Below are 19,625 nucleotides of genomic sequence, written 5' to 3' on the forward strand. Positions count from 1 at the left end.
AGAACAGCTGGCACCTCTGTTTTGAGCAGAACGTCTGGTTTCACTCTCACATTAGATTCCCCCGGAGCCTGGCCAGGGCTCAAGGGAGAAGCTAAGGGAGTTTCCCTGCTTATCTAATTTATTTATGTTCTTTTTAGAACAAGGCCACACGTCTGGTCCCAAGGCCGGACAGCAGGCTTCATGGCCTTGTTAACTTACCTCTATGCCAAGAAGAAGAAAGATACATTCAGGATAGACATGTTTCCATTACATTCATCATCAGTCAGGAGTCTATGATATCTAAGCTACATCTTTCATTAATGACCATACACATATCGTTAATGACTACATACTAAGTTAGCAGCTTTGGCTCGGGGCCTGTTGTTCAGGCTTCAACACTTCAACACTTTAGCGCTTTTTACATCAGGATAGGCGGTTTGTTATAACCTAGTACAATACCTACTAGCACAACGGTTATCAGGTACAAAATATACAGGATTCCTCTATAGGTCAACTCTGGCTTGGGCCTATTGTCCAAGCCTTAGCACTTCAGCCCGGTGGTTAATGCTTTAAGGGCAGTTCAGCACGTTGGGAAAAGGGATGGAAGACCACTCTTGTGGACGCTGTCTGGACTGGGCTAGGCTGGGCTTGGAGAGCCTGGGAGGGTCTCCGCGGTCCCAGCTTTCCCGCAGTGCTGACTGTGGTGGCTGCTGCCTGTTCTTTCCTGCAGTGCTGACTGCACCCACCAGCTGAAAAAGCCCCTGGTAGAGGGGCAGGGAGAAGCTCTTCTCCAGAGATTTGCCAGAAACTCTCCAGAGCATCCCTTTTCCCCCCATGAGGATGCTCCGTGTGACAAGGGAAGGTGCCCATTAGTCCACAGTCCTGAGCAATCCGGTCTAGGTGACCCTGCTTGAGCAGGCAGGTTGGACCAGAGGAGCTCCACAGGTCCCTCCCAGCCTCAGCGGTTCTATGTGATGCTGTGCTTTGGTTTGACGCCTCAAGCACCTGAACTCAGCCCCGATGCCTGCTGGAAAGGATTCTGGCGCAAGGGATGATCCCAAACTCTTCCACAAGGATGCGTGCGTCACAAAACAACTTCTACCTCGTCCAGAATATCGTATGGCACACACATTCAGAAGAGACAAAATGTCCTTTTATTGTGGACATTAACTGCAGGAGCCCAGGAGTCACAGGGCTTCAGGTGGCAACAGGAAATCAGCACCTACAACGACAGAGCCAGAAAGCACTGGTAAAGCACAAAGGCAGGAACAGGCATGGCTTGGTTCCCCTTTCTTTGGGGAACAGGAATTGTTGATATCCCAGAAGAGAGCTACTGCTGGCATTGGCTCTGGGGTGGCTCTGGCCCCTTATCCCCATGGGTAATGCCCTTACAGACCTGCGCATATGCAGAGGTGCAGAGTGCCCCCGTGCCACACAGCAGGGCTCCCCTGGGGAGCTGCCACGGGGTTATTTCCAAACCCTGCATAGCACCATCCCCTCGCCGTCCCTTGCCAGAGAGTTGGACTGACTTAGAGCAGTGTGGAGAGTTGGCAAAGATGGGCAGCAGAGCCTGGTACGTACCTGGGGCTTCCTGATCTTTTGCACCTCCCTGCTTTTTTTGCAGTCCCCATCTTCTTCTTTCTTCTCTTCTTCGCCTGGTGGGGTTCCGTCTCTTCTGCCCAGGCCTCTTCTCTCTTTCTTTTCCTTTGGCTGGCGCTCTCCTGGCAGGAGCCTGCAAACCTTTCCATCCCACAGCATGGTTAGATAGGTAAAGCCAGGATCAGTTGGAATCAGTTCTTGATTTAACCAAAGCTGACTCATTTTACCTTCTTTGCTCTGAGAGGCTCTTTGGTTCCTCTGTGCATCCCAGGGCCTCTACCGTGGTCTCGGGGGTGGTTGGAGACGGAGCAATGCGTGCCTAAAACAGAAAGGTCGTCATTAGCAGGTGGCAAGGGATGCCCTGAAGTAGTAAGCAACTGCTTGGCACGTTGCTGCCTTAGCTCTACAGAGGAGATCCCTTTGGCCGGTTTGCATTAGCCCTTTCTCCCAAGGATCTCACTCTGGAACACAGGGTTCACGTGGGGGTGTGACAGTTCATTTGTGGGGCCATTCAGCAGAGAGCCTGCGATCCCCTGCCGGGCAAGAGAAGGCTGGCCCACTTCCTTCTGCCAGAATTTCTTCCGCCCTCCCAAGTTTTACTTACAGCGTGTTATTCCGGGGTGGGGGGAAATAAAATGCAAAGCCACAAGAGATCGAATGCCAGGAAGAGGCACAGCAGCTGCTTGGACCCAACAGGAACTACCCTCCTACCTAAGACACATTGTCGCAGCGCTCGTGGAGCTGCCATACCTCCGCCGATTCTGCTCCCACCACCGCATCTCCCCCTGCTGCTCTCTGGAGGATGAGCAGAGAGGCTGGTGCATCCAGGAAGGCTTTTGCCTGGTGCTCCACGTCTGCTTCGCCTGCCGGGCCATGCTCCTTTCCCAAAGGCAGCTCTGGAAAGCAAAAGCGTGTGCAGCAAAGTGACTTGTTGGAAGTGGACAACAGCTAAAGCAAAACCCACACCAAGCCCTACCCCCGCTGTCTGCTCAGGCTGTGACAGCCCTCAGTCCCTCCTCCTACCTGTGCATCTGCCCATGGGCTCTGGTGACATCTGGACAGCCATCTCCTCCCCCAGGATGTCACTGCCGTTCTCAATGAGAAATTCCACCAGCAGCTTCACCTGCACACATCAAAGCCTTGGTTTCAGCGCAGGTGTCTGAAAATGTGCCAGGCAGCCTTTCCTGCTCCTGACCCTTGCTTCTGCACAGAAGGCTGTGGCTGTGGGGCTGCTCTTCCAGGCAGCCACTCCACCATCATTTACTCAAGAGAGGAGCAAGCTCTGACGGTCCAGGCAGGCTGCAGGCAGCCGGTCAATACAGCGTACCTTCTCGGTCACCTTCAGCATGGCCTCGAGCGGGAGCAGGTCCTCGTCGGGTGGGCCCAGCAGGTTTGGCCCCAGGCAGATGGCCAGGTTGCTGGCGGTCATTCTGCTGGTGGACACGTGGTGGCCAATGCTCTGCAGCAGCGAGATCAGGCGCTGGAGGAGGAGGAGATGGGCTGCAGGCAACTTCTCGGCCACCCTGAGGGAGCAGGAACACAACGTTATGGAAGCAGATGCTGCCCACAGCTGTCCCTGAAGCTTGCACAAGGGCAGGTGGGAGCCAGTGTCTGTGTTGTGCCACTTTCCAGGTGCTCTCAGGCAGTGATCAGGGCTCCTGTGCTTCAGGAAGAACACACCCTGCTGCTTCCCAGCTCCTGGTTTCACCCAAGCCCACGCAAGGGAAGGCTCCCTGCCCACGCCCTTTCCCCCGAAATGCAACCCCAGCCCAGCAAATGCGAGCTGCCAGAAAGTGCAACCTTCTAAGGAGCCCGTCCCTTTTCAGGCAAGTCCCAGGACTCTGCCACTCCCTACTCAACAGGCAGGCTGCTGGCCACACTCACACTTTCAGCGCTTCCACCCTGGCCTCCTTGCTTGGCCTCTCCATGGCCTGCATCCAGTCCTCGTAGAGGCCGACAACGAGCAGCTTGCCCGGGATGCTGCGGAGAAAGTCCTGCAAGGCCAAGGGCTTCAGGTGAGCCTTTGAAGGTTCCAGGCCAGCCAGGAGCTCTTCCAGCTGCAGGGCAGAAGCGCTCACCTTCAGGAGGGCAGCCAGCAGGATGACAGGCTGGTTTGCCAGGTCCACATCTGCGCCGCGGTCGAGGTCCTCCTTCAGCTTCTGGAGCGCCGTCCCCCTGTCGGATCTGCGGAAGATCCCCTCCGTCGACGGTCCTCGCTGGTGCAGGATGTCCACGAGCTCCTGCGGGAGACGCAGGAGAACAGCTGCTTGGCTGAAGAAACAAGTGACGGCAGAGGCCAGAGCTCTGCCCCAGGCTGGGATCCGCCCCCCCACCCCCCCCACCCCCCCCGCAAAGGGTCTGGCGCCAGAAGCGGTGGCCGTGGGTGAAAAGCCCCGTGCCCCAGCCACCCCCGCAGCCGCTGGGGACAGTGGCTCTGGAGCAGCCGCAGGGAGGGCTGGGGCTTCCCTGTCCAGGCTGGCCTACCTGGATGGGCCGGGGCAGCGTGCCGGCCTCCCCGCAGAGGGCTGCCAGGGGCTGCCCAAAGAGCGCCCTGCTGCAGTCGGAGCCCGCCTGCCCTGGCGCCGGGGCAGCGGACGGGCTCCGCCGCAGCGCAAACGGCCAGGGCAGCCCCCTCCTCTTCCTGCTGGTGCGGCCGCCGCTCCCTCCCGCTGCAAAGGGAAAGAGAGCAAGAGCCCGTCAGTGGGAACCGCCAGGCCAGCGCTCCCGGAGCCTGCCCTGCCCTGCCCTGCCCTGCCCTGCCTGCAGCGCGGTGCTGAGCGGTGCGGCGGGACGGGACGGGACGGGCAGGGAGCCGGCAGCTGGAACCAGGGCTCTGGCTCAGCGGCTCCGGCTCGCAGTCTCCTGAGAACCGGCGGCACAGCGGGACAGCCCCGCCCAGCCCTCGCCCTGCCCTCCCCCAGGCCGCGAGCCGCAGCAGAGGGAGGCTCCCTGTCCCGCAGAATCACGTCCGGCGGCCGCTGCCCAGCGGGTGTCCTTGCTCGTCCGGGTGACATCCGTCCTCCCTTGGGGTGCCCGACCTGCGGGGTGACACTCAGGGAACAAGGGAGCACGGCTCCTCCCGGCTCTGGCCGAGGAGCAGGGACCCATCTGCCCGGCTCTGGGGACAGAGCTCAGGCAGGCAGCACCTCGAGTGCTCAGCACTGTCGAAGGGTCCCGAGCGCTCAGCTCTCTCCTGCTGCAGCGTGATGCGCACCGATTTCCTCTGGCCAAAGGGCAGCAGCAACAGCATCCTCAGTTGTGCAGACGTGCCGGTCCAGGAGAAAAGAAGGCCCTCCCTGCCCTTCGTCCCCAAACTCACCTGGTGAGCGGCAAAGTCCGCCTTCATTGGTAGGTGGGGCTGTTGGATGCCCTTGCTTGGGATCAGCCTGCAAGAACCAGGACCCTCTGCCCTCCTGGGCTCTCTGCCTCACGCGGCAGGTTTCCTCCCAGCACCACCAGCGGGGACATGCGGCGTTCCTGGTGGCTCCCCAACGCTCTTTGCACCCGGGGTGGCACCGCGGGACCCTCCCTCCCCCCTGCACAGGCTCACCCCACTCGCCGCACAGCCCTGGCACCCTGGCACAGCCAGAGGCGGGTGAAAGGCAGCCGTTCTCACCTCTGCCTGGTCCTCCATCAGCCTCTCCAGGCTCTTCTTGGCGCTGAATGTCTTCCACTGGGCAGGAGAGAAAGAGTGGAAGGAGGTGAGCAGCGACACCTCTGCTGCTCGGCTGGAGGGCCAGCGCTCGGGGACAGCGGCCAGACGAGAGAGACACTTACGGCGTGGCGTCGGCTCAGCTCCTTCTGCAGGAGTTTGATGGATGGGACGGTGGTCACTCGGGCTCCCGTGGCTCCTTCGGGTGTCCTGTCACCGGGAAAGGACAGGGAGAGAGCTGGCTGAGCCCCAAGCCACCTCTTCTCCCTTGTCAGGCAGCTCTGCCTGAGAGCTGCCCGCAGCCGCAGCGGCAGCTCTCCCCATCTGGGGAGCTGTGTTCCCCCATCCGGCCGCGCCTGAAGCACCCCCCTAGCTTACCCCAGCAGCTTGCCCAGCCACAGCTGCTTCAGTGCCCGGGAGCTGCAGAAAGAGAGGAGAACCAGCGTCAGGCCCCGCTGCCCCCCAGCCCCCGGGCCCCTGCACAGCCTTGCCCCTTGGGAAGGGCTGAGGGGCAGCACGAGGCCCCGTGGGGCAGGACAGGGGTGCTGCCCAAGCCCTGGCTCCCTGTGTCCTGCCAGAGCAGCTGCTCCTGCCCTTGCCTCCTGGGGACCAAAAGGTGACCAGGGGATGCAGGATGTGGAAACGCACCCCCATCCCTCCCTGCCGGCGTGCAGCCCGCTCCCTGTCCAGGCTCTGCACGGAGGGCAGAGGCCATTCACAGGGTGGCGTGGGCACGGTTGGGACCCTCTCCTGCCCGGCTGTGGGACGTGGCACCATGACTCACCCGAAAGTGGCAACACAGGTGCCGCTGGGCCAGATGAAGATGATGGAGGTCCTGTCGTCGTCGCTGCCTTCCTCCTCCTCTTCCTCTTTGACGTCCCCCGCCGCCTCCTTCCCGCTGCTCAGCACCCACAGCTGGTCCAGGGCCAGGCGGAGCTGTGGGCGCAGGGTGGTGCCACGTCTGCGGAGAAGAGAGACAGGCAGTGAGCTGGAGGTGGCCGCCTTGGGGTGCCCCCGGGCAGAGCCCTGCCCCCCACCTGCCCCTGTGTGGTGGTTTAGGCCCTGCCGGGACCCGAGAGGACATTGCCACTGCCCCTCCCCTACCCTCCGACCGGAACGGGGCAGGGAGGGAAATACAAACCCCGGGGCTGAGATGAGGAGAGGTTTAATACAGCAGTGCAACAGCAACAAACCGAACAACAAGAACGATAACAATAGCAATAACAGTAATAACAATAAACAGAACAAGGGATATACTGATACAGCAGCGAGGAGAGCGACCCCACACCACGCGTTTACCGACTGAGTAATCCCACACCACTGAGGGATCTTCTGAGAGGCCGGGTAAGGGAGACAATTGCTCAACCTCCTCCAGGGCAGCTATACCAAAGGCCCACCAGTACTCTCTTGGGTCTTTAAAGTACCCTCTCCTCAGGTAATCTGTACCTAGGATGCACGGGGCATCTGGGCCAGTCACAATGGGGTGCTTATGCCAGTCCTTCCCAGTTAAGCTTACTTCAGCTTCTAATAGGGTCAGCTGTTGGGATCCCCCTGTCACTCCGGAGATGCAGATGGGTTCAACCCCACTGTAGTTTGATGGCATCAGGGTGCACTGTGCGCCAGTATCTACCAAGGCCTTATGTATGCTTGTGCGTCTGATGTGCCAGGCCATCGGATCCACAGCGTCCAGTAAATCCGATTATCCCTTTCCTCCACCTGGCTGGAGGCAGGGCCCCTCTAATCCTGCTCACCATCACTCACTTGTTCTAAGAGTGACTCCTGCAAGAATGACTCACTTGTCCCCTCAAGAAGGTCAAGCATAACGTTGGCCATTCTATTCTGTCTGGGGGATTTCCGACTGGACACTGGAGCTGCGTCTCTCTTGGAAGACTCCCCTTTCATGGTGGCTTTCCCTTTCAGGTGCTGTACTTGTGCAGCTAGGGCGGGAGTGGGCTGTCCATCCCACCTCCTCACGTTTTCTCCATGGTCGCGGAGGAAGAATCACAGGGTACCCCGTGCTGTGTCCCTTCCACTGCCCTTCTCTTGGGTGGGGAAGTGCCTGCTTCTAATGGCTGAGACATCGGCCCGTGCAGGTGGAATGTAGGACATGTCCTCTTCCACTTTCTGGAGCCTCTGAGACAGTTCCCTTACAGCTGAAACCCAGGCATGTTGGGAGGAAGGGAGATTTCCCTCATATTGCCGGAGCTGGCCAGCCACTTCGTCCACTGTCTGAGTGTGGGTGTCTCGCCACCAGGACGCTACTGCCAATGCTTTGGAATGTGCCTCTGGTGCACTTTGCAGGAACTTCTGCCACATCAGCTGTGTGCAAGGGACCTGATCTGGATCCATGGGCCATCATTGAGATCACCATAAACCATGTCAAACACAGCCAATTCCCTGAGGTTCTGAATGCCTTTCTCCGTGTTGGTCCACTTGCCTAACCGACATAGAACATCATCCTTGTAGGGGCACCTCTCCCTTACACTGAGCAGGAGTCGCCTCCAAAGGCTGAGGGTTTGAGCCTGTTTCCCTATGGCCTTGTCAATACCAGCCTCCCTGGCTAAAGATCCCAGCTGCTTGGCCTCTCTCCCCTCCAATTCCAAAACACCAGCTCCACTATCCCAGCATCAGAGCAGCCAGGTGCAAATTTGCTCGCCTGGAAGGCATCTGAAATCCTTCCGCATATCTCGCAACTCACTGAGGGATAGAGATCGGATGGTTACCTCCGGCTCTTCCTCCTGCTCTCGTGATGGGCCTGGTTCATTATCACCCTGTGCACTGCGAGGGGATTTTTTGGTATATTTGGTTTTCCGTGTCGGGGCGACTCATACTGGCACTGCCTGTCCCCCTGGCCCAGCTGCTGTGCTGGTGGAGGCGACTGGTACTGGCACTGCCTGTCCCCCTGGCCCAGCTGCTGTACCAGCAGGTTCACTTTCAGATCCTGCAGCCCTTTCTCCCCCTTGAGGGCAGTGATCAGTGTTAAAGATGACACGGTAGGCATGGGCAAGCCCCCAGCACATCGCAACGAGTTGTGTCTCCCGGGGTTTGTCAGATTGGCAACACACCTTTTCCAAACACTCCACCAGTTTATCAGGACTCTGCACTTGTTTGGGAGTGAGATCCCAAAGCACTGGGGGTGACCACTGACTCAGGCACTTGCCCATCTTTTCCCACACACCTTGCCATTTATAACTATCTGCCCTCGGGGCAGGTTTCCGGGTGGTGCCATTATTGGAGAAGTACCGCATGGCCCAAAACAAGATCTGGCAGACATTCAGAAAGCGCTGTGCCGCAAACACACTGGCCTGGGTGCTCCAAGGATAGCTAAAACTCTCAAAAACCGAGAGCATCTCTTCCCCTGGCTCACCCACGGAGGCGGTGAGACCCCTAACGAAAGCCCAGGCAGCAAACAGCTACCGGTTCACCCGCACAAGCAGTGATGCAAGCACATTATAAGCAGTCAGTAGCCAGTATAGCAAAATAAAACCCTTGACGCATTTTCCACCGATAACAAACGCCGGCACTGGGAACACACAGGGGATATAAGGATTAATCCAGCCCCACCACGCAAGCAAGTTGGCCAGCACTGCAAATGTTCCTTATCAAACAAATACGAATAAAACCAGAAAAATGGCACCTAACAGATGGCTCTAACGCACCTTCTCCTTGTGTCCTTATCTCAACCCTCTCGTGCCACACGTTGGGCACCAAAAAGGCTGTGGTGGTTTAGGCCCCGCCGGGACCCGAGACCACGCTGCCGCTGCCCCTCCCCCACCCACCCACCGACCGGAACGGGGCAGGGAGTGAAATACAGACCCCGGGGCTGAGATAAGGAGAGGTTTGATACAACAGTGCAACAGCAACAAACCGAACAACAAGAACGATAGCAATAGCAATAACAGTAATAACAATAAACAGAACAAGGGATATACAGATACAGCAGTGAGGGAAGCGACCCCACCCCACGCGTTTACCAATCTTCCCGCGCTTGGGCGCCCGGACCTGACGTCAGCATGGTATTGAATAACCCGGCTAGAGCTCCCTCCCCACTGCTGGGGAAACTTAACCCTATCCTGGCTAAACCAGGACACCTTGGGATGGACATTGGTGCATCCAGCACCAAGGCCCCAGGGCCTGGGGCTGGTGCCAGAGTGTCCCTGGCCTGGTGGCAGGGCCAGGGATGGGGGAAAGGCAGTGGGGCTCTGAGGGTCTTACCGCAACTTGGCGATGACCAGTTCCTCCTGGAGGAGGAGAAGGCGCCTCTCGCTCCTCCTGTGGCCCCGGGTCAGCCACACGTCTGTGCTCAGCACCGCCTCGGCGTCGGTGAGAGCCTCCCTGCGGAGCAGAGAGCGGCGGGCATGAGAAAGGCTGCAGCTGCGAGGCCCGGCCGTGCCCACCCATCCCTGAGCCGCAGGGGGGATCCTACCTGGAGTGCCAGCAGCAGTTGGCCTGGCCCATCCTGCCCGGGACAGGAGGACCCTCGCTCTGCACCGCTCTGGGATGCGGCCCAGCCGGCGACAGCGAGGATGGCAAGTGAGGTGCAGGTGCCGGGGAGTGCTGCTCGGCCAGAGCCTGCCTCCTGCCGGCGCTGCTCGGTGCCAGCAGAGCCCCCTGCTGCCGGCTCTGGTGGCTGCTGGCTCCAAAATGGCCGCCGCTGGGAGGCCAACGGAAAGTGGGCGGGGCCTCGTGCCGGGGGTGCTCTCCAGCGTGGCCCTGGCTGTCTTGCGCTGGGGAGCCCAGAGCAGGACAGAGCAGAGGGGAAGCACCCCCTCCCTCCGCCTGCTGCCAGTGGTTTGCCTGCTGCAGCCCGGGATGCACTTAGCCCCCGTTGCCCCAGGGGTACTTTGCTGGCTCCAAGTTGCTCAACTTCGGGTCCACCGTGACCCCAGGGCTCTGCACAGCTGCTTGCCAGCTGGGTCTCCCCCAGCACATACGGCTCCAAAGGCTTCTTCCTGCCCAGGTCCAGCACTTTGCTCTTCCCTCTTCCCCTTCTTCAACGACAGCAGGCACCTGGCAGCCCCTTTCTCCAGCCTGTCAAGGGCCCTCTGCTTGGCAACACAACTCCCGGCTGCAGGAGCCTCTCCTCCCGGTCGTGTGCCTTCTGCAAGCTGTCTGAGGGTGTGCTCTGCCCCGTCATCCGCATCACTGAATGTGGACAGCGCGTGCATCGTGCGGCGCACGGCTTTCTCACAGAATGATCAGAAATTGAGGGGGAAGATCCACTTTTCTGTGTGTGTGTGTGTATTACAAATATGGTGCTTCTCCCTGTCATCCCTTGAAGCCAATTAAAGGTGTACAGGCTCTCTCGTTTTCCATTGGAATGTCACACCCCTTGGTAGTACTGACCTTACGTGCAACGTTGCATCAGGCTGTACTCTCGCCTAGACTGTTAGATAGTAGGTAGCCTAGAGTAGTAGAGAGCAGATGATCTGCATTAATGGTGCTAACGCCAGTGACGGGAGGCTGCATCTAGCTGTTCAGCCAAAGGGTAAAAATCAGAGGTGGCTGTTGAACTCAGTGGGCAATTGACTGAATTCAGCACGTTCAAAAAAGAAAAGCTACAGGAGGAAGGCATATTCTATCCTGACTGCTACAATGCATGTTTTAGGAGGTATGAAGATAAACCCCCCATGCCCCTCCGCCCACCCCCTTCCAAGAGAAAGGACTAGAGAAAAAAGATGCAACTTCTAGAGCAATGGGGCTTTTAATAGGCAAGTAAATTTCCCCGTATCATGCCCATTCAATGAGCTACTTTGTCTGACACTCTGCCTTACTCGGTACCAGCATAAGACTCTTCCCGGAAGAATTAGACAAACCAAAAAATTGCTCTACAGCCAGTTGCCTCTGTTACGCTATGGAAGATGCAGAATTCCTCTCTGATCCACAACTTTCCACCTACAACCAAAACCGTAGTGAAGTTTTCCTCCATTTCACATGGGCGCTGATGGCTCTTCCCCAGGGAAAGCCTCTGTCACTCTGTGGGCATAGCTGCTCATAGGCAAGGCAAGCCCCGAGCCTCACGCACCATCCGAGGCCACCACCGTCCTCCTGTAGCCGTGAGCAAGATCTCAAACGCCTTTTCTGCTGCAGGAGAAGAGTTGTTAATAGAAGCGGATGCACGAGGCACGGTCAGTTCCAGAACAGTCACAGCTGTTCAAAGCTTTCCGTGCCCTGGGTTGGTGGTTGTCAGGACCAGCTCCTGCGTCAGCTTGCACCGAGGCTGGCGACAGCTGTATTTCATGCAGGTAACTCAGGTTTAACCCTTTGTCCCCTGAGCATCCGCACAGCTCCAGCAGCACAGAAAGTCACAGTGGGCCGCGCTGGAGCAAGCTGCTCCGCTGGACTTGTGGCAAGTGTTGCGTCTGCATCCCTGCCCTTCTGTTCTCCCTGTAGGGTCCTGGTCAATACAACAAGCTGCTCTCCCTGGAAATGACCATCGTGGCGAAAGACAGACTCCACTGTGAGCCATGACCTTCACCCACCGAGCAGCCAGCACAGCCAGGGACACGTCTGTGCGAAAGGCCCTCCCCGTGGCAAAAAGGGGATCCATAGTCAGCTTTGGATGGCGTGTGTCTGGTGGAACTGTTGATACTGCGCGATGCCTTGATTAAAATAGGAGCGATGAAGAGAGTTCAAAACCTGCCCTTTTGAGGAAAAATGCAGGAAATCAGAGTCTTTGCAGGAAGAATGCAGGAAACCGGCATCTTTTGGCTATTTTACACTCCAACCAGAAAGATTGTGGGCCCGTGCTTTGCTGATTAGGGATACCAATTAAACTCAGACACCAGAGTGAAAAGAGCAGGCATATTTTACTGGAAATAGCTAAATAATGTAACAGAATAATACAGAAAACATACAGTACGAACAGACACAATAGCGCACTTAAACAAATAGGAAAATACAGGGTCATGCATCAAATCATTACTACCTGAGGGAGAGAATAGGGATTAAGAAAGATCCATCACCACTTGCATACTTTACCATCATCCGGATCCGCAGTGGCTGGGCAGCCCCGGTTACAGCGAGGATTTGGAGAGCCTTTCCCGGCAAGTGGGAAATCCTACGCGGTGCGTCCACCCGTAGGTGAGGCTTCCAAAGTCGCTGTGAGCGGGTCCAGCCTTATATAGCCCAAAATCAGCAAGCCAGAACAGCTGGCACCTCTGTTTTGAGCAGAACGTCTGGTTTCACTCTCACATTAGATTCCCCCGGAGCCTGGCCAGGGCTCAAGGGAGAAGCTAAGGGAGTTTCCCTGCTTATCTAATTTATTTATGTTCTTTTTAGAACAAGGCCACACGTCTGGTCCCAAGGCCGGACAGCAGGCTTCATGGCCTTGTTAACTTACCTCTATGCCAAGAAGAAGAAAGATACATTCAGGATAGACATGTTTCCATTACATTCATCATCAGTCAGGAGTCTATGATATCTAAGCTACATCTTTCATTAATGACCATACACATATCGTTAATGACTACATACTAAGTTAGCAGCTTTGGCTCGGGGCCTGTTGTTCAGGCTTCAACACTTCAACACTTTAGCGCTTTTTACATCAGGATAGGCGGTTTGTTATAACCTAGTACAATACCTACTAGCACAACGGTTATCAGGTACAAAATATACAGGATTCCTCTATAGGTCAACTCTGGCTTGGGCCTATTGTCCAAGCCTTAGCACTTCAGCCCGGTGGTTAATGCTTTAAGGGCAGTTCAGCACGTTGGGAAAAGGGATGGAAGACCACTCTTGTGGACGCTGTCTGGACTGGGCTAGGCTGGGCTTGGAGAGCCTGGGAGGGTCTCCGCGGTCCCAGCTTTCCCGCAGTGCTGACTGTGGTGGCTGCTGCCTGTTCTTTCCTGCAGTGCTGACTGCACCCACCAGCTGAAAAAGCCCCTGGTAGAGGGGCAGGGAGAAGCTCTTCTCCAGAGATTTGCCAGAAACTCTCCAGAGCATCCCTTTTCCCCCCATGAGGATGCTCCGTGTGACAAGGGAAGGTGCCCATTAGTCCACAGTCCTGAGCAATCCGGTCTAGGTGACCCTGCTTGAGCAGGCAGGTTGGACCAGAGGAGCTCCACAGGTCCCTCCCAGCCTCAGCGGTTCTATGTGATGCTGTGCTTTGGTTTGACGCCTCAAGCACCTGAACTCAGCCCCGATGCCTGCTGGAAAGGATTCTGGCGCAAGGGATGATCCCAAACTCTTCCACAAGGATGCGTGCGTCACAAAACAACTTCTACCTCGTCCAGAATATCGTATGGCACACACATTCAGAAGAGACAAAATGTCCTTTTATTGTGGACATTAACTGCAGGAGCCCAGGAGTCACAGGGCTTCAGGTGGCAACAGGAAATCAGCACCTACAACGACAGAGCCAGAAAGCACTGGTAAAGCACAAAGGCAGGAACAGGCATGGCTTGGTTCCCCTTTCTTTGGGGAACAGGAATTGTTGATATCCCAGAAGAGAGCTACTGCTGGCATTGGCTCTGGGGTGGCTCTGGCCCCTTATCCCCATGGGTAATGCCCTTACAGACCTGCGCATATGCAGAGGTGCAGAGTGCCCCCGTGCCACACAGCAGGGCTCCCCTGGGGAGCTGCCACGGGGTTATTTCCAAACCCTGCATAGCACCATCCCCTCGCCGTCCCTTGCCAGAGAGTTGGACTGACTTAGAGCAGTGTGGAGAGTTGGCAAAGATGGGCAGCAGAGCCTGGTACGTACCTGGGGCTTCCTGATCTTTTGCACCTCCCTGCTTTTTTTGCAGTCCCCATCTTCTTCTTTCTTCTCTTCTTCGCCTGGTGGGGTTCCGTCTCTTCTGCCCAGGCCTCTTCTCTCTTTCTTTTCCTTTGGCTGGCGCTCTCCTGGCAGGAGCCTGCAAACCTTTCCATCCCACAGCATGGTTAGATAGGTAAAGCCAGGATCAGTTGGAATCAGTTCTTGATTTAACCAAAGCTGACTCATTTTACCTTCTTTGCTCTGAGAGGCTCTTTGGTTCCTCTGTGCATCCCAGGGCCTCTACCGTGGTCTCGGGGGTGGTTGGAGACGGAGCAATGCGTGCCTAAAACAGAAAGGTCGTCATTAGCAGGTGGCAAGGGATGCCCTGAAGTAGTAAGCAACTGCTTGGCACGTTGCTGCCTTAGCTCTACAGAGGAGATCCCTTTGGCCGGTTTGCATTAGCCCTTTCTCCCAAGGATCTCACTCTGGAACACAGGGTTCACGTGGGGGTGTGACAGTTCATTTGTGGGGCCATTCAGCAGAGAGCCTGCGATCCCCTGCCGGGCAAGAGAAGGCTGGCCCACTTCCTTCTGCCAGAATTTCTTCCGCCCTCCCAAGTTTTACTTACAGCGTGTTATTCCGGGGTGGGGGGAAATAAAATGCAAAGCCACAAGAGATCGAATGCCAGGAAGAGGCACAGCAGCTGCTTGGACCCAACAGGAACTACCCTCCTACCTAAGACACATTGTCGCAGCGCTCGTGGAGCTGCCATACCTCCGCCGATTCTGCTCCCACCACCGCATCTCCCCCTGCTGCTCTCTGGAGGATGAGCAGAGAGGCTGGTGCATCCAGGAAGGCTTTTGCCTGGTGCTCCACGTCTGCTTCGCCTGCCGGGCCATGCTCCTTTCCCAAAGGCAGCTCTGGAAAGCAAAAGCGTGTGCAGCAAAGTGACTTGTTGGAAGTGGACAACAGCTAAAGCAAAACCCACACCAAGCCCTACCCCCGCTGTCTGCTCAGGCTGTGACAGCCCTCAGTCCCTCCTCCTACCTGTGCATCTGCCCATGGGCTCTGGTGACATCTGGACAGCCATCTCCTCCCCCAGGATGTCACTGCCGTTCTCAATGAGAAATTCCACCAGCAGCTTCACCTGCACACATCAAAGCCTTGGTTTCAGCGCAGGTGTCTGAAAATGTGCCAGGCAGCCTTTCCTGCTCCTGACCCTTGCTTCTGCACAGAAGGCTGTGGCTGTGGGGCTGCTCTTCCAGGCAGCCACTCCACCATCATTTACTCAAGAGAGGAGCAAGCTCTGACGGTCCAGGCAGGCTGCAGGCAGCCGGTCAATACAGCGTACCTTCTCGGTCACCTTCAGCATGGCCTCGAGCGGGAGCAGGTCCTCGTCGGGTGGGCCCAGCAGGTTTGGCCCCAGGCAGATGGCCAGGTTGCTGGCGGTCATTCTGCTGGTGGACACGTGGTGGCCAATGCTCTGCAGCAGCGAGATCAGGCGCTGGAGGAGGAGGAGATGGGCTGCAGGCAACTTCTCGGCCACCCTGAGGGAGCAGGAACACAACGTTATGGAAGCAGATGCTGCCCACAGCTGTCCCTGAAGCTTGCACAAGGGCAGGTGGGAGCCAGTGTCTGTGTTGTGCCACTTTCCAGGTGCTCTCAGGCAGTGATCAGGGCTCCTGTGCTTCAGGAAGAACACACCCTGCTGCTTCCCAGCTCCTGGTTTCACCCAAGCCCACGCAAGGGAAGGCTCCCTGCCCACGCCCTTTCCCCCGAAATGCAACCCCAGCCCAGCAAATGCGAGCTGCCAGAAAGTGCAACCTTCTAAGGAGCCCGTCCCTTTTCAGGCAAGTCCCAGGACTCTGCCACTCCCTACTCAACAGGCAGGCTGCTGGCCACACTCACACTTTCAGCGCTTCCACCCTGGCCTCCTTGCTTGGCCTCTCCATGGCCTGCATCCAGTCCTCGTAGAGGCCGACAACGAGCAGCTTGCCCGGGATGCTGCGGAGAAAGTCCTGCAAGGCCAAGGGCTTCAGGTGAGCCTTTGAAGGTTCCAGGCCAGCCAGGAGCTCTTCCAGCTGCAGGGCAGAAGCGCTCACCTTCAGGAGGGCAGCCAGCAGGATGACAGGCTGGTTTGCCAGGTCCACATCTGCGCCGCGGTCGAGGTCCTCCTTCAGCTTCTGGAGCGCCGTCCCCCTGTCGGATCTGCGGAAGATCCCCTCCGTCGACGGTCCTCGCTGGTGCAGGATGTCCACGAGCTCCTGCGGGAGACGCAGGAGAACAGCTGCTTGGCTGAAGAAACAAGTGACGGCAGAGGCCAGAGCTCTGCCCCAGGCTGGGATCCGCCCCCCCACCCCCCCCACCCCCCCCGCAAAGGGTCTGGCGCCAGAAGCGGTGGCCGTGGGTGAAAAGCCCCGTGCCCCAGCCACCCCCGCAGCCGCTGGGGACAGTGGCTCTGGAGCAGCCGCAGGGAGGGCTGGGGCTTCCCTGTCCAGGCTGGCCTACCTGGATGGGCCGGGGCAGCGTGCCGGCCTCCCCGCAGAGGGCTGCCAGGGGCTGCCCAAAGAGCGCCCTGCTGCAGTCGGAGCCCGCCTGCCCTGGCGCCGGGGCAGCGGACGGGCTCCGCCGCAGCGCAAACGGCCAGGGCAGCCCCCTCCTCTTCCTGCTGGTGCGGCCGCCGCTCCCTCCCGCTGCAAAGGGAAAGAGAGCAAGAGCCCGTCAGTGGGAACCGCCAGGCCAGCGCTCCCGGAGCCTGCCCTGCCCTGCCCTGCCCTGCCCTGCCTGCAGCGCGGTGCTGAGCGGTGCGGCGGGACGGGACGGGACGGGCAGGGAGCCGGCAGCTGGAACCAGGGCTCTGGCTCAGCGGCTCCGGCTCGCAGTCTCCTGAGAACCGGCGGCACAGCGGGACAGCCCCGCCCAGCCCTCGCCCTGCCCTCCCCCAGGCCGCGAGCCGCAGCAGAGGGAGGCTCCCTGTCCCGCAGAATCACGTCCGGCGGCCGCTGCCCAGCGGGTGTCCTTGCTCGTCCGGGTGACATCCGTCCTCCCTTGGGGTGCCCGACCTGCGGGGTGACACTCAGGGAACAAGGGAGCACGGCTCCTCCCGGCTCTGGCCGAGGAGCAGGGACCCATCTGCCCGGCTCTGGGGACAGAGCTCAGGCAGGCAGCACCTCGAGTGCTCAGCACTGTCGAAGGGTCCCGAGCGCTCAGCTCTCTCCTGCTGCAGCGTGATGCGCACCGATTTCCTCTGGCCAAAGGGCAGCAGCAACAGCATCCTCAGTTGTGCAGACGTGCCGGTCCAGGAGAAAAGAAGGCCCTCCCTGCCCTTCGTCCCCAAACTCACCTGGTGAGCGGCAAAGTCCGCCTTCATTGGTAGGTGGGGCTGTTGGATGCCCTTGCTTGGGATCAGCCTGCAAGAACCAGGACCCTCTGCCCTCCTGGGCTCTCTGCCTCACGCGGCAGGTTTCCTCCCAGCACCACCAGCGGGGACATGCGGCGTTCCTGGTGGCTCCCCAACGCTCTTTGCACCCGGGGTGGCACCGCGGGACCCTCCCTCCCCCCTGCACAGGCTCACCCCACTCGCCGCACAGCCCTGGCACCCTGGCACAGCCAGAGGCGGGTGAAAGGCAGCCGTTCTCACCTCTGCCTGGTCCTCCATCAGCCTCTCCAGGCTCTTCTTGGCGCTGAATGTCTTCCACTGGGCAGGAGAGAAAGAGTGGAAGGAGGTGAGCAGCGACGCCTCTGCTGCTCGGCTGGAGGGCCAGCGCTCGGGGACAGCGGCCAGACGAGAGAGACACTTACGGCGTGGCGTCGGCTCAGCTCCTTCTGCAGGAGTTTGATGGATGGGACGGTGGTCACTCGGGCTCCCGTGGCTCCTTCGGGTGTCCTGTCACCGGGAAAGGACAGGGAGAGAGCTGGCTGAGCCCCAAGCCACCTCTTCTCCCTTGTCAGGCAGCTCTGCCTGAGAGCTGCCCGCAGCCGCAGCGGCAGCTCTCCCCATCTGGGGAGCTGTGTTCCCCCATCCGGCCGCGCCTGAAGCACCCCCCTAGCTTACCCCAGCAGCTTGCCCAGCCACAGCTGCTTCAGTGCCCGGGAGCTGCAGAAAGAGAGGAGAACCAGCGTCAGGCCCCGCTGCCCCCCAGCCCCCGGGCCCCTGCACAGCCTTGCCCCTTGGGAAGGGCTGAGGGGCAGCACGAGGCCCCGTGGGGCAGGACAGGGGTGCTGCCCAAGCCCTGGCTCCCTGTGTCCTGCCAGAGCAGCTGCTCCTGCCCTTGCCTCCTGGGGACCAAAAGGTGACCAGGGGATGCAGGATGTGGAAACGCACCCCCATCCCTCCCTGCCGGCGTGCAGCCCGCTCCCTGTCCAGGCTCTGCACGGAGGGCAGAGGCCATTCACAGGGTGGCGTGGGCACGGTTGGGACCCTCTCCTGCCCGGCTGTGGGACGTGGCACCATGACTCACCCGAAAGTGGCAACACAGGTGCCGCTGGGCCAGATGAAGATGATGGAGGTCCTGTCGTCGTCGCTGCCTTCCTCCTCCTCTTCCTCTTTGACGTCCCCCGCCGCCTCCTTCCCGCTGCTCAGCACCCACAGCTGGTCCAGGGCCAGGCGGAGCTGTGGGCGCAGGGTGGTGCCACGTCTGCGGAGAAGAGAGACAGGCAGTGAGCTGGAGGTGGCCGCCTTGGGGTGCCCCCGGGCAGAGCCCTGCCCCCCACCTGCCCCTGTGTGGTGGTTTAGGCCCTGCCGGGACCCGAGAGGACATTGCCACTGCCCCTCCCCTACCCTCCGACCGGAACGGGGCAGGGAGGGAAATACAAACCCCGGGGCTGAGATGAGGAGAGGTTTAATACAGCAGTGCAACAGCAACAAACCGAACAACAAGAACGATAACAATAGCAATAACAGTAATAACAATAAACAGAACAAGGGATATACTGATACAGCAGCGAGGAGAGCGACCCCACACCACGCGTTTACCGACTGAGTAATCCCACACCACTGAGGGATCTTCTGAGAGGCCGGGTAAGGGAGACAATTGCTCAACCTCCTCCAGGGCAGCTATACCAAAGGCCCACCAGTACTCTCTTGGGTCTTTAAAGTACCCTCTCCTCAGGTAATCTGTACCTAGGATGCACGGGGCATCTGGGCCAGTCACAATGGGGTGCTTATGCCAGTCCTTCCCAGTTAAGCTTACTTCAGCTTCTAATAGGGTCAGCTGTTGGGATCCCCCTGTCACTCCGGAGATGCAGATGGGTTCAACCCCACTGTAGTTTGATGGCATCAGGGTGCACTGTGCGCCAGTATCTACCAAGGCCTTATGTATGCTTGTGCGTCTGATGTGCCAGGCCATCGGATCCACAGCGTCCAGTAAATCCGATTATCCCTTTCCTCCACCTGGCTGGAGGCAGGGCCCCTCTAATCCTGCTCACCATCACTCACTTGTTCTAAGAGTGACTCCTGCAAGAATGACTCACTTGTCCCCTCAAGAAGGTCAAGCATAACGTTGGCCATTCTATTCTGTCTGGGGGATTTCCGACTGGACACTGGAGCTGCGTCTCTCTTGGAAGACTCCCCTTTCATGGTGGCTTTCCCTTTCAGGTGCTGTACTTGTGCAGCTAGGGCGGGAGTGGGCTGTCCATCCCACCTCCTCACGTTTTCTCCATGGTCGCGGAGGAAGAATCACAGGGTACCCCGTGCTG

The 19,625-nt window shown here is 58.6% G+C and overlaps 2 protein-coding genes across 2 annotated transcripts; both read right to left on the minus strand.

Moving 5' to 3' along the window:
* Positions 1–696: 696 nt before the first annotated feature.
* LOC141921583 (T-cell activation Rho GTPase-activating protein-like) lies at positions 697–4,924 on the minus strand. Its single transcript, XM_074820505.1, has 9 exons — positions 4,898–4,924; positions 4,063–4,149; positions 3,657–3,818; positions 3,463–3,572; positions 2,906–3,101; positions 2,602–2,701; positions 1,806–2,474; positions 1,561–1,719; positions 697–1,201 (listed from the first exon to the last, which is right to left on the minus strand). The coding sequence occupies exons 1-7, from the start codon at positions 4,922–4,924 to the stop codon at positions 2,290–2,292; spliced, it is 867 nt and encodes a 288-aa protein (XP_074676606.1). The 3' UTR covers positions 697–1,201; positions 1,561–1,719; positions 1,806–2,289.
* An 8,146-nt stretch (positions 4,925–13,070) lies between these two features.
* Positions 13,071–17,298, minus strand: LOC141921584 (T-cell activation Rho GTPase-activating protein-like). Its single transcript, XM_074820506.1, has 9 exons — positions 17,272–17,298; positions 16,437–16,523; positions 16,031–16,192; positions 15,837–15,946; positions 15,280–15,475; positions 14,976–15,075; positions 14,180–14,848; positions 13,935–14,093; positions 13,071–13,575 (listed from the first exon to the last, which is right to left on the minus strand). Exons 1-7 carry the CDS (start codon positions 17,296–17,298, stop codon positions 14,664–14,666), a joined length of 867 nt encoding a protein of 288 aa, XP_074676607.1. The 3' UTR covers positions 13,071–13,575; positions 13,935–14,093; positions 14,180–14,663.
* Between the last annotated feature and the right edge of the window lie 2,327 nt (positions 17,299–19,625).

Source organism: Strix aluco, chromosome 3 (genome assembly GCF_031877795.1).
Source record: "Strix aluco isolate bStrAlu1 chromosome 3, bStrAlu1.hap1, whole genome shotgun sequence".
Lineage (NCBI taxonomy): Eukaryota > Metazoa > Chordata > Aves > Strigiformes > Strigidae > Strix > Strix aluco.